At 46.7% G+C, this 13164-nt stretch overlaps 1 protein-coding gene across 1 annotated transcript in view; it reads right to left on the bottom strand.

The window, feature by feature from the left end:
* Nucleotides 1–1588: 1588 nt before the first annotated feature.
* The window catches only part of dbndd1 (dysbindin domain containing 1), a 47578-nt gene continuing 36002 nt past the window's right edge, over nt 1589–13164 (bottom strand). Inside the window, exon 4 of the mRNA XM_056278431.1 lies at nt 1589–3779. Within this exon, the coding sequence (XP_056134406.1) occupies nt 3625–3779 (155 nt within the window). The 3' untranslated portion in view covers nt 1589–3624. The remainder of the gene's footprint in view (nt 3780–13164) is intronic.

Genomic DNA, 13164 nt, shown 5'->3' with positions numbered 1-13164 from the left:
TGTGTGTGTGTGTGTGTGTGTGTCAGCCCAGTGATGGTGTGGTGGCCTGTCCAGGGTGTCTCCTCATCTGCTGGAATAGGCTCCAGCATCCCGCGACCCTGAGGATAAGCGGTTTGGATGATGGATGGATGGGTGGATGGATATACTTAAGGAGAACTCGTTGGAGGATCTCTGAGACATCAATGTTGCTTGATAATATGTCAATGTGTGCAAAGATGTGGACTGATTTTTAAGGAAAGGTAACAAGATTGTATTGTATGTAGCAACTCCAAGGTACAGGTTGTGTCTCAAAGTGATTTTTACACATCTTTCACCATTGAGGATAAAGAAGACCTTACCTAAAGGTCTCGGAGGGTTACGGCAGAACCTCTGAAACAAGCAATGAACTTTTATCAGTACAGATCATTTACCTGTATAGTCCCACTGCAGTCTGGACCTGCTACGTTGGTTTGTTCTGCTTTGTTATTCGACATCGGCTGATGCTGACTGACCACCTGACAACTAGAGGAGCGCATCCTCCTCCAGGCATACGTACCTCCCCGTCTCCGTACGCACACATGGGCAGAAAAAACAGTGTTTTTCCTGCTGCACCCAAGTCGATTGAACGGGAAATATGGAAGGAAAAAAAAGAGAGAATACATAATGTATTAGTTTTGACACTATCGCTGCCCGGTCTGACTCCACCGTGGACATGAGTCATGTCTGTACTTGTCTGTACAGACATGTACCCTTGCACATGTGTGTCAGTGTTGACTGGTGTCTGGTGTCAGATAGTAGCAGGTGGTGCTCCAGTACATACTGTACTGTGTACAATCCTACTGACCTCACATACAAAGAAGGCATGGAAATATGAACCCTCTCAAGACTTTCCATTTTACCGGAGCGTCGGGGACCAAATGATGTGAAGAGTCCTGGACGGATTTAATTGGGTCCTCTGTGCCATCCGAAGGTGTTGCACACTAAGCTCTTTGAAACATCAACTCCGAAATGCCAAAGGACAAGATTTTTAACTGTAGGACACTGGCAGAGCTAAGTCTCCAAAATGTCCTCCTCCTACTGCTGTTCTCATGAGTATCAGTTACTGGTCGGAAGCATAGAGCTCACTTTTATTATTATTATTGGCAAGTGTTCTCATGCTATTCATGCATAATATTACATAAACAGAGTAGATGCCGTTAGATGCTTCACCACGGCATGTGTTATGATGGCTCCAGGAAGCGATGTTTATTAACCAGCCTTCATTAGAAGTGGATGTGAAGTAACCGTTTTGATCATAAAGGCATCATAAGCAACATCAGATGCTGAAGTTTCCAAGAGGACCACAATCTTGGCATCCAACGACTGAAATGCTGCATATGAGATTATGCAACGTCAGCAGTTCGTGACACTCTTCAGTTCACAACTTCATTTCAATGTTGCATTTTCAACACACGCTCCATATAATGTTAAGAGAGACCATGGAGCTGGTGTAGTGTGACATGCATCAACCTGCTCTCTGCACAGTCGCCCCGCAGGTTGCAGACTGAGATTTTTGTTTCACCGGGCGAGAGTATAAATACATCAGAGAAAAATAAATTACACGTGGAGGAAAAAAAATGCTTTAATTCTGATTTTTATTCATCATTAGTTATTTTCTACCACCCCAGTGTCACTCGATTTAAATCCAAAGTGTGACCGCTTCCAGAATTATTGGGACTCTCGGTAAAGACGTGTTGACAGCGAGATGAAAAATGCGGGTAACTATAATCTCAGGACACGGCGTTATCCTTTTATCCGTTTTCAGTTCATCTTTAATTCTATAAAAAAAGGTGATGGAAAAGATGTTGGCACTTGCTTGTAATTTCATGGCAGTCCCGCGCATTAGTCCTCACTCATCACAAACAACTATTTTCTCTTTCACATCCCGATAATGACAGAAATCACTAGAAATGCTCCCCGTTAGGCCCAAAATAAGAATGTGATACAATAATTAAGCCAATATCATTAATAACCCTTTGTTTTAGTGCTAGCTAGTATGATATGTAATAATATCTAGGTACTAAATTGGATTTAGTTGACTTTTGTACCAAGTGCTCCTTGCAGCGTCATGCAAGTCGTAACGTCCTTTTTAATGACGAGAAGACAGTTTTGTCGCGAGGAGGAGTCATTTTCTTGTTGTCTTGACGTAATACAGAAAATAATTATTTGCGATATGTCCTCTCTGGACAACACTATTTTTTTGCAATTATGTTCAATTTGTGACCCCATGTGGTCAGATTCCACTTTAAGTTATTCAGGTGTGCCCTGTCCAGATCCCAAATCTCTGTTCACGGAAGCTGACCACGAAAATCCAGCTTGGCAACAGTATTCATGGAAATCCTCATTTCTAAAATAAAAATCCTGAACAGTCTCATATGGGAAATGAACTATTTGTTAAAGCAATCGCAGAATATGACCGAATTATGGCCAAGCATGGTGAGTAAATCTCACTTCGTATCTTTGTAATGCGTTTTTGTGTAAACTTCACCACACGTTCCAATAATTCTGGACGGCATCGTCAATGAAACTCAGTGAAAGAAGTGCAACTTTTTTTTTTCAGGTTGATTGTAATAATCACACATTTTCTTTAAAGGCCTTTGCACATCAATGGTGATTGTGTGTGTGTGTGTGTGTGTGTGTGTGTGTGTTTTATCCATCTTTCATGGCCCAACAGCTTTCAAAAACCTCCCACAGCTTTATGAAAGATGCGAAAAAACTGCGCGGAACTGGAAGATGTTGTGAAAATATTTGCGAGGAACGCCGTTTTCGGAGTTGGGGGGGGGTGTAAACTTTAACCGACAAAACGTGAGATCGTATTCATTCTATATTGTGCGAAATGTTCGGGTGAAAAATTCGGACTCGGTGTGAAAAGGCCTTAAAAGGATGGAGATGTTGCGGAGGAGACATAAAACTAGAGGGTGGTCTCGCTGAAACAGCCCAGTCCCCGTCTGGTTAAACCGCCCTTACGGAGTCAGTCATGGGCCAGGTCTTGAGCCGTTACAGGTGTGTACTGGTCTCGGGATGTACTGGTCTCAGGATGTACTGGTCTCTTCATCCTGAGCGGCCCTCTACTGCGTGACGTTTCGACACGTCTCGTGAATTCGGGGTGAATTCAGCTGCCTGGCGTTTTACATAGGAGGCCCGTCCACATGCTGTGGGCATAAGATCGGGGCCACGCTCCCCCTCCAGGTTGTATCCTCCACCTCTATGCGGCTGTGAGGATGGAGGTGCCATTTTTGTGTTGGCAAACGTACCCTGTTTTACTTCCAAAAAAAAAAAAAACCCAAAATGTCAAAATTCTAGCAGCCCAGAGTACCGTTAAAAACCCCCGGCATGAAAAAGAGAATGGTTACACTTGCATGTTTGTGTGTCTGTGTGTGTGTGTGTATGAGAGAGGAAGAGCATGTGTATTGCACAGACATCTCAATATCCTGTAGTTATAATGCAGAGCCCAACGTCCCGTGTCCGATCTGAAATGGACGATTCAACACCGAGATGAGTGATTGCCCGGTGGAGGAAGAGGGCTTCTTCTTCTGGCTACCCGCTCTGGCCGTGTCCGCTCCGGGCTCCTCCCCGCGTGTCTCGCCGGCGTCTCGCATCCGCCCCTCACGGCTGCTTGGGCCTCTCCAGCTTCATTAAGGGCTCTGTGGTGTCGGAGTCACTGTGGTGCTTTCTCTCTCTTGGCGCCTCCGCCTTGCTGCACCGCGTCCACGATGGGGAGCGCATGTATCCGCCTCGAGGCAGCATTGGCTGGTGGGGATCTGGGAACATGAAGCAGAGCCGCTGATCAGAAGGAGTCACACGTGCTGGCGGGACATATATACATGCAGCCGGCGGGTATGAATGTCCGCATATCGTGTTTTGAGTGCACACATGCGAGGTAAGGTCATGTTGCACAACTCTAATGTAGCACACAAACACAAATGTGCTTGCGTACAGTTGGCGCTCCCTGCGTGCTTGCAGGCTGCAGTGCACATAGCCTTGATCCTGTTGCTGTGGAAGACGGAAAGGAGCATGTTTAAGACCCGTCTACACAGCTAGGCCATGAGGAGCATGCAGCAGAGGCCCTAATGGACACAAGTAATGCCAGATTTCTTCCCTCTCACCTTTAGTGTGCACTACACACGCACACATATATAAGACATTTGAGGCATCCGGGTGGTGTGGCAGTCTATTCCATTGCCTACCAACATGGGGATCGCTGGTTTGAATCCCCATGTTACCTCCGGCCTGGTCAGGCGTCCCTACAGACACAATTGGCCGTGTCTGCGGGTGGGAAGCTGGATGTGGGTATGTGTCCTGGTCGCTACACTAGCGCCTCCTCTGGTCGGTTGGGGCGCCTGTTCAGGGGGAGAACTGGAGGGAATAGTGTGATCGTCCCACATGCTACATCCCCCTGGTGAAACTCCTCACTGTCAGGTGAAAAGAAGCGGCTGGCGACTCCACATGTATCGGAGGAGGCATGTGGTAGTCTGCAGCCCTCCCTGGATCAGCAGAGGGGGTGGAGCAGAGACTGGGACGGCTCGGAAGAGTGGGGTTATTTGGCCAAGTACAGTTGGGGAGGGAAAAGGGGGGGGGGGGTCATTTGAGGAGAGGCAACAGGGTTCATAAGCTTGTGAAAAACCTGGAAAAGTCAGTAAATTTAAGAGTTATGGGAAATCCTACGTTGTGCAGGTTTTGGAAAAGTGATTGAAATCTGACTAAAAACTCATCAACTCTGTTAACGATTGACGGACCAAAAAAAATAAATAAATAGCAACGTTGTAGCAACCTTTTTCTAGCAACCTAGCAATCTCTTTAGCAGCAACCTTTGTGGCAGGCTTTAATATTTCCATCATGTGCGCATAAGCTAGCTAGCTAACCTGTCAACAGTACACCAGGCAAAAGTAGATTCAACAATCAGTGGCTACACCCCCCCCCCCATGTTTCTAGCTTAAAACGGTCAAGTGCAAAAGGCGGCTTGCACAGGTTGTTTAGAGTGGCTCTCATACAGTTTTTGAAATATAGACTGACTTTCACATCATGTAAAGTGTTAAATCACATGTTCTCTTTGAAAATAAGCTAAAAGTCATGGAAAGTCATGGAAAAGTCACTGAAAAGCAGCTCTGGGCAGTGGGAAAGTAGAGGACATGCATTCAATAACAGGACAAATAAAAAACATTCTGCCTGTCAACTCTCACATTTCCCTTAAGTCCACAAGAGAAAGACCAGATTAACCAGATCCGCCTTTGGGCATGCTTTCATCGTGTGCAGCAAATACACATGGTGTCCTCTCCTCATCAAGACAGCGGAGTATATCGTATTTAGAAAATATGTGAGTGGAGAGAGTGCATGGTTGTAAAAGCAAAACCATAGTTTCTTCATTCACAAAAAATAAAAAAAGAATAAGAAGAATAAAAAAGGAAACAAGCTTTGTTGGTCATACCCTACAAATTAAGTGACATTCAGCTTCTTTTTGTGCAACATGAATCCAAGATGAATCCCATGATAGAAGCAGTTTGCCATAGTATATTACGAGCCGTGGCACAGTCATATACCATATTTACAGATAACATGTTGTGCTGCTTCAACGGGTTTATAAAAGCTGTAGTGATGAACGCTTCACCTGTTACATGTACAAGTATAGCGTGTTGCTTGTAAATCCATCTCTCTTAAACTGATGAAGATAATATACACATAATAACACAGGACGAGTTGAATCGCGACCTCCAGCGCGCACTGAGGCGGTTTGCAGCTGAGTGTGAAATGGCCGGGATGAGAGTCAGCACCTCCAAGTCTCAGGCCACGGTTCTCTACCGGAAAATGGTGGACGCTCCCTCTGAGTTTTTGCCTCAAGTGAAGGCGTTCAAGTATCTCGGGGTCTTGTTCACGAGTGAGGGTAGGATGGAGCAGGAGATTGACAGGCGGATTGGTGCAGCATCAGCAGTAATGCGGACATTGTACCGGACTGTTCTGGTGAAGAGGGAGCTGAAGGCAAAGCTCTCAATTTACCAGTCAGTCTTTGATCCAACCCTCACCTATGGTCATGAGCTTTGGGTAGTGACCGAAAGGGTGAGATCACGGATACAAGCGGCTGAAATGAGTCTCTTCCGTAGGGTGTCTGGGCTCAGCTTTAGAGGTAGGGTGAGGAGCTTGGACATCCGGAGGGAGCTCAGAGTAGAGCCACTGCTCCTTCGCGTCGAAAGGAGCCAGTTGAGGTGGTTCAGGCATCTGATTAGGATGCCTCCTGGGTGCCTTCCTTTGGAGGTTTACTGGGCACGTCCAACTGGGAGGAGACCCCGGGGTAGACCCAGAACTCGCTGGAGGGACTACATGTCCAGTCTGGCCTGGGAACGCCTTGGGATCCCCCGGGAGGAGCTGGAGGGTGTTGCTGGGGAGAGGGACGTCTGGAGTGCCCTACTTAGCTTGCTGCCACCACGACCCGACCCCGGAGAAGCGGCTGAAGATGAATGAATGAATGAAGTTGAATCCCATGCATGTTTGAAAACATATCGAACTTATTCCAGTTTCCCTAACCTAGAGAAGATGATTGATTCACTTACTGGGGTAAAAAGCCAGTTATAGTGCAAACTGAAATCTCTTCCATTCTGGGTTATCTATAAAAGGTTTAGACACAGAAGTGAAATGTCGTTCTTGCTATAATTTTAGTCCAACTCCATCCTGTCTCCTTCCTTCCTGTTGCTTACAAATGGCCTTTCATCACATCCCGTTTTGTTTAACTACATAGTCTAATTACGATCATGTAAAAACAGGAAAACCTCCTAAATCTGGGCCAAAAACATGCCAGGTTTAGGACTTCTATGGCAATTGCACCATGACGCCACTAGATGGTGCTGTTCACCTCACCGGTGAGTTGAAACGACAACAAAGAGCAAGCACAGCGCTCCCTCTGCCTCCGCTGATCACATGAAGGAACTACTTCTCAGTGAGTTAGGTCCTCTGGTCCTCTACCGACTACTTGAGACAATGGCATCCTAAGTATCTGACCAGTGCACCCACCACCCCCCCCCACACACACACACACACTCACATCCACAAATGCACGAGAACGAGACATACAAGGGGGACCGAACGAGAGAGAGAGGGATGACATTATTGATTTTTGGAGATTGATGGTATCCCTATTGGATATTAATGAGTGGGACAACCCCACCACCACCACCACCACCACCTCCCCAGCATCCTGAAAGCCTCCTTGGGTCTGGGTTTGATTGCCTTTAGTGCTGGTGGCTGCTTTGTGTGTATGTGTGTGTTGTATATAAGCTCTTTGTACAACAGTCAGTCCCTCCTCGTCCTCTGACTTGACACCTGAATGCAGAAACTAACATTAAGCACAGAAATGCTGCAAAGGGAGGCGCAGAGGTACATTTGGACACCTGACAAGTCAACTTATACAGTATCTCAGCAAACTGGTACAAACAGCATCCCCAGCATCCCACAAATAGGTAAGTGGATGATTCTCTCTCTCTCTCTCTCTCTTTCTCTCTCTCTCTCATGCACATCATCAAACTGTGCCCCGAGCTATACGGCTCTCTCAGACTCCCCCCCCCCGCCCCGCCCCGCCCCTCCTTTTGTGCAGGGCTGTCTGTGCTTTTGGCTGGCAGCCATTAGAGTCTACAACCAGCATGGGGCTGCGTAACCTCGCCGCTCACAAAACATCAGACTCTCAGGCACAAAAGCTCGGAAGACACCGGAGACAAAACAATAGTGCGATGGGATGACGCCCTTCCCTGCCGCGCTCCTTTCGACCTATGCGAGGGGAACAACGTTCATTGCGTTTCGTGCGTGTGATCCCTTTTGTCCAGGACGGCCTGGTCCGTATTTGCTGACGGGCACAAGTGTTTTGCAAAGACTCTTATCTGTGACGTAATGCCGATTAACAGCCGCGAGCTGCAGCCGCTGTAATGAATATGGCCGAGCCTGCACACAAAACAGCCTTTATAGTGGGACTGAAATAGATGTGCCCCCAGAACAACCTGTCTACCTGGGGGATCAGAGCCACCAGCTTGTTATGGTTTCATCTGTGGTTGCATCTGTGAAACTTTTTCACTTAGACGGGGTGATGCATGTAAAGGGAAAGGCCACTTCGAGGTTCACTCGTCCCTCACATTGTAATTTTTGTGACATCTGAGTGTTGTGTAACCAGTGTGAGAGTCACCCTGCCTTTTCAGCTCCAGTGACACAGTGCGACCGTGTGAGAGAAGGCGGCCTTGCATGCCACGCTGCGGGCCGGAGGGCTCACATCTTAATGGCGCTCTCCCACAGCAAGACCAAATGAATCTTGAGTACAGAAAGAAACCAGCCCAGCGGTATTTCCATTAGCGCACACGGTTTGGTATGAAATGGTCTCAAACTGGGCTCATTTCTGGATCTTTGGCACCGTTTGATAAGCGTGCTGAATGTGGCCGGATCACGCCGGATCAAGGCTTAACGACGTTGGTATCCAATGTTGGGTTTTACATTCACTTCATATCCAGTAATGCCATATTTTTAGTTGAAGTTTTCCCCCTTCTTCGCCCCAATTGTATCCGGCCAATTACCCCACTCTTCTGAGCCGGGGAGGGCTGCAGACTGCCACTTGCCTCCTCCCATACATGTGGAGTCGCCAGCCGCTTCTTTTCACCTGACAGTGAGGAGTTTCACCAGGGGCACATGGTGCAAGGGAGGATCACGCTACTCCCCCCAGTTCCCCCTCCCCGAACAGGCGCCCTGACCGACCAGAGGAGGCGCTAGTGCAGCGACCAGGACACATACCCGCATCCGGTTTCCCACCCACAGACACGGCCAATTGTGTCTGTAGGGACGCCCGACCAAGCTGGAGGGAACACGGGGACTCGAACCGGAGATCCCCGCGTTGGTAGGGAACACGGAATAGACCGCCACGCTACCCGGACGCCCAGTGATGCCACATCTGATATGGTGTTGATACCCTATGATGCCATTATAACATCCTGCACTCATCCTACACCGTGTACTCACAACGGGCAGGCGTTTGTCTTTTTCCATCAGAAAGCAAAATGACACAAAAATGTCTGAATCCAGCACAACCACAGTCATCCCCTCGTCAGCCAGCGGGCAGCTCCGCTCATTCACTTCCTTCCCCAACGTCTTTTTACCTGGTCCGGGGATTTGAACCGGCACCTTCTGGTGACAAGAACGCCTCTGCAGCGTCTTGGCTACTGCCGCCATTTTTGTCTGACTCATTCCATCTCCGGACGCTCCACCTTCAGCTATCCTAAATGGCAGTCATCCAAATCCTAACAGTAAAATCCACTCTGAAACTAAGGTTACATACATATCACTGTTGTGAATTTCATCAGTTTTTAATTAATGTAGAAAAAAATATCCCCCAGTGTCTGAAACAGGAGAGCTCAGAATCTAGTCCGTGATGTCCGTTAATTAATGGAGGCTTTATTGCTCCATCTTGGAAGTGAGAGGGACTTTTTTTCCCCCTACGCAACGCGGTGACGGCATCGTTTTCTGGGCTATAATTCAAATTTTCTCAGCAGAAAGGCTCGTTTGAGCTCAAAACCATGTGCAAACATACTTCGCCAAGTCAAGTTTATTGTGGCTGGAGTGGCTCTACAGAGTCTTGGGATGGGATGAGTCATTAATTATAATGGGTTCCTGATGAAGAGATGGAGTTGGTCAAACCTAATTAATTTGATTAAACTGTCCAACAAATAGTAAAAATGGGAAATTCATGGGCACAGGCGGAGCTTGTGTTATGCATGTTTCCATTTAATTGCCTGTGCCGGGTACTACTGAGCAGCCCTGAAGCAGCGAGGGAGGTGGGACTTGGTAAGGAGGAGTAATGAATGGAGGGAAGAGAGGGGGGGGGGGGACACAAGCGAGAGGACATTGGGAAAAAGGGAAGCCAAGGGAGAACTCTGTCCATGAACACGGAAAAGGGAAAACAGCAAAAATGCACAGGAACTGGTACGGAAGGGGCCGCTTACGTAAGCCACACGTTAGCGAAGTTGTTTGGATGATGCTAACAGTTGACACGGCCTACGAAGGACCGAGCCCTGTATCCAGCCGGGGAAGGTGAATAATTTAGAAACCTGCGTTTAGAATGAACTCACTCACCCCTCACCCCCCTTTTACTGCGCTGTCATCTCTCTCTCTCGCCCTCTCTCTCTCGCTCTCTCTCTCTCTCTCTCTCCTCAACTCTTATTCACCCTGGCATCTTATAACCTTCACTTCACCCCCCCCCACAAACACTTAAAGGGACATACTGGTGTTAGCACATGTTTTAGCTCAATAATTACAAACGGCGTATAATCAACATTACTCCTGACCGTTTCCCAAAGCACGCCGTTGTGTCACACATTTTTTAACAGGCTTTTCATACTTTCCTTGCAGGTTGTGGTTTCCATCCATTTCACTCGAGTAGGAAAATCAACCTGCCCAGACTTGAGATGCTTGAGATGAAAATTCTGTTGTTGTTTTTTTTTTTTGTTAAAGTTACGGTACTGTTACGGGGCACTATGAAAGCATGGGTTTTTTTTCAGTGCGCTCGAACACCCAAGTGTCACGAGCCGGCTGCTGAACGGCGTCACGATAACAAGCGACACCTTAATAAAATCGAAAATCAATAATCCAGCATGGATGTTGTGAGAAGGACAGTGTGAATTTGGCAGTTTCTGGCACTGGGAAGGTAGCCGTTCCGCAGCTGGATTTCAAATCTCGGCCGTCTGAGCACACAGACACTGCGACAGCCACACCGTCCTGTAACGATAGCGTGAGTTACACAAAATCAATGGTAGAATTTTCACTGTTTCACAGATTGTCTAGCTCACGTAAGCTGCAAGTCTGCGAGTTGATTTTCAAAACCACACTGAAACGAACGGAAACCAGTGGATCCCGGGAAGGTAGGAAAAATGCAAATGAGTAATGTATACGGCATTTGCAGTAAACGGGCTAAAACGTGCCAAAACACCGGTATGTCCCTTTAACTCTTTGCAACTTTATATTGAATCTACTGCTAGCCCCCTCCACACACACACACACACACACACACAGGACGGTTCTTTCTTGCCCACATTAACATTCACATCACCTGCTGTGATTAAGCGCAACTTGTTCCTCGTCCCTGGTCTCTCCAGAAAACATCCAAGCTCAGCGACCAACCTTTCCCCTCCGTTGTCTCAACAATATAGGGATTGGTACCACAATATACACACAAACACATGTCACTAATCCAGTTTTTTGCAGGTTTGTCAAGACCTCTTTTTTTTTTTTTTTTTTAAGAATTGCCTGGTGCAAAATCACAGAGGGCTGGATAATGAGGGAGGCCTCAGGGAATCCAGATGTAACAAAACAGCTGGGTCTCACAGCTGCAAATTCTGCTATAAGTCGCTTATGGGATAAATCCTTTCTCACACTCTGTCTATCATCGCCCGCACAACATGGACTCTGGATTGCACGCCACATTATCTCTGAGGTGAAGAATATCACTTTCTCATCAAAATCATGTAGGACTTTTTTCTTTTCTTTTTTTTTAAAATCCGGCATATCCCGTGCCTCTTGCAAATTGTAGGGTTAAACACCAACTCAGAGCTAAACCTGGCCAAAGTTAACTCTTATCTACAATCCCTCATTGTCATCTCAGAGCCATCTTGATATCAGCCCAGGTTTATCATCCTTGTGCATCGCTCCTGTCTTCTCCTGAAACTGAGATGAAAAATCTCAGACAGGCAGGTCAAAGCAGAGCGGAGAACAAGAGTAAGAAAACCTACAGATATAAATCAGGGACATGATCACAGCATCCATGACTTTCCATACACACTGCTGTGTGCAGACAGCTGCATTCAGTTACCCAATGTATACAAGTGTTAATCTCTTGAAAGTGGGAGCTAGTCAAGATAAGTAGGCTACAACATTGTTTGGCACCAGAAAGCGGAGGAGCGGATGTTTGGCCTCCGGATGGGAAGCCTCTTGGCTGTCACCGCTGCTGCACCTGTACTGTTTGGCCACTGAGAAGGAGCTGAGGTCTGTGGCAAATGGAGGCCGGGTGGGTTGTATTGAGGGTGGGGGCTCTGAAAAAGGAAGGGTGTATGCTGTTTAGTCTGCTCAGCTCTGGGAACATCAGCTTATCAAGTGAGGACATGATTAGAAGAGGGATGATGGAGGGATGATATTCAGACTAAATAGCCATTTTGTTACCACACAGAGGATTTGAACCAAGACTGGACATGCTGTTCACAAACAAATGTATTCGGATCATACTATACTCCACTACAAAAATGCTAAAACATCCTATTATGCAAATATCATTAATACAGTTGAAGGGAATAGTAGAACTCTCTTCTCCACAGTTAAAAGGTTGCTAAATCCACCTGAAATCAATATGAACAGTAATCTTTCTAATGAACAACGCTATGCTTTTTTGAAGTCCAAAATTAGTACCATTCATGAGCAGCAAGCCTCTGCTAACATCATGCAGACTGACTTACCATCAGCAAGCGCCATGAAACTGTCCCTATCCACTGTCCTATGGGACTGCCGTCTTCCAACTGAAAATCACATTTCTCAACTTATTACTAAGTCTAGCACCTCCACATGTCACCTGGATCCAATTCCCACAACCCTAGCTAAAATGTGCCTGCCCTCTATCATCTCCCTTATAACCTCCATCGTCAGCTCCTCTCTGTCCACTTGTACAGTCCCCCCCTTCACTGAAGGTTGCCATAATCAGACCAACTCTGAACATTTTTAATTTAGATTCTACTGACCAAAATAACTACTAGCCCATTTCCAATTTACCCTTCATCTCCAAAATCCTTGAGAGGGTAGTTGCATCTCAACTCCAGATCTACCTTGATAACAATAATTTCTTTGAACAATTTCAATCTGGCTTTCGCCCCAAACATAGCACAGAAACAGCCCTGGTTTAGATCACCAGTGACCTCCTTTGTGCAGCTAACTTCGATCTACTCTCTATCCTAATCCTCCTTGACCTCACCGCAGCATTTGATACTATCTCCTCATGGATTGTCTGGCTAGCATTGGAATTGGGGGCACTGTGTATCAGTGGTTTGCTTCCTACCTTACAAACAGGACACATTTTGTATAAATTCAGAATTACCTGTCAGAAAGTTTGACAGTTCCTCGTGGAGGTCTACAGGGTTCAGTGTTGAGGCC

Source organism: Lampris incognitus, chromosome 4, assembly GCF_029633865.1.
Source record: "Lampris incognitus isolate fLamInc1 chromosome 4, fLamInc1.hap2, whole genome shotgun sequence".
Lineage (NCBI taxonomy): Eukaryota > Metazoa > Chordata > Actinopteri > Lampriformes > Lampridae > Lampris > Lampris incognitus.
Note: the sequence above shows the minus strand (reverse complement) of the source record. Positions and strands in the feature narration are given on the sequence as shown.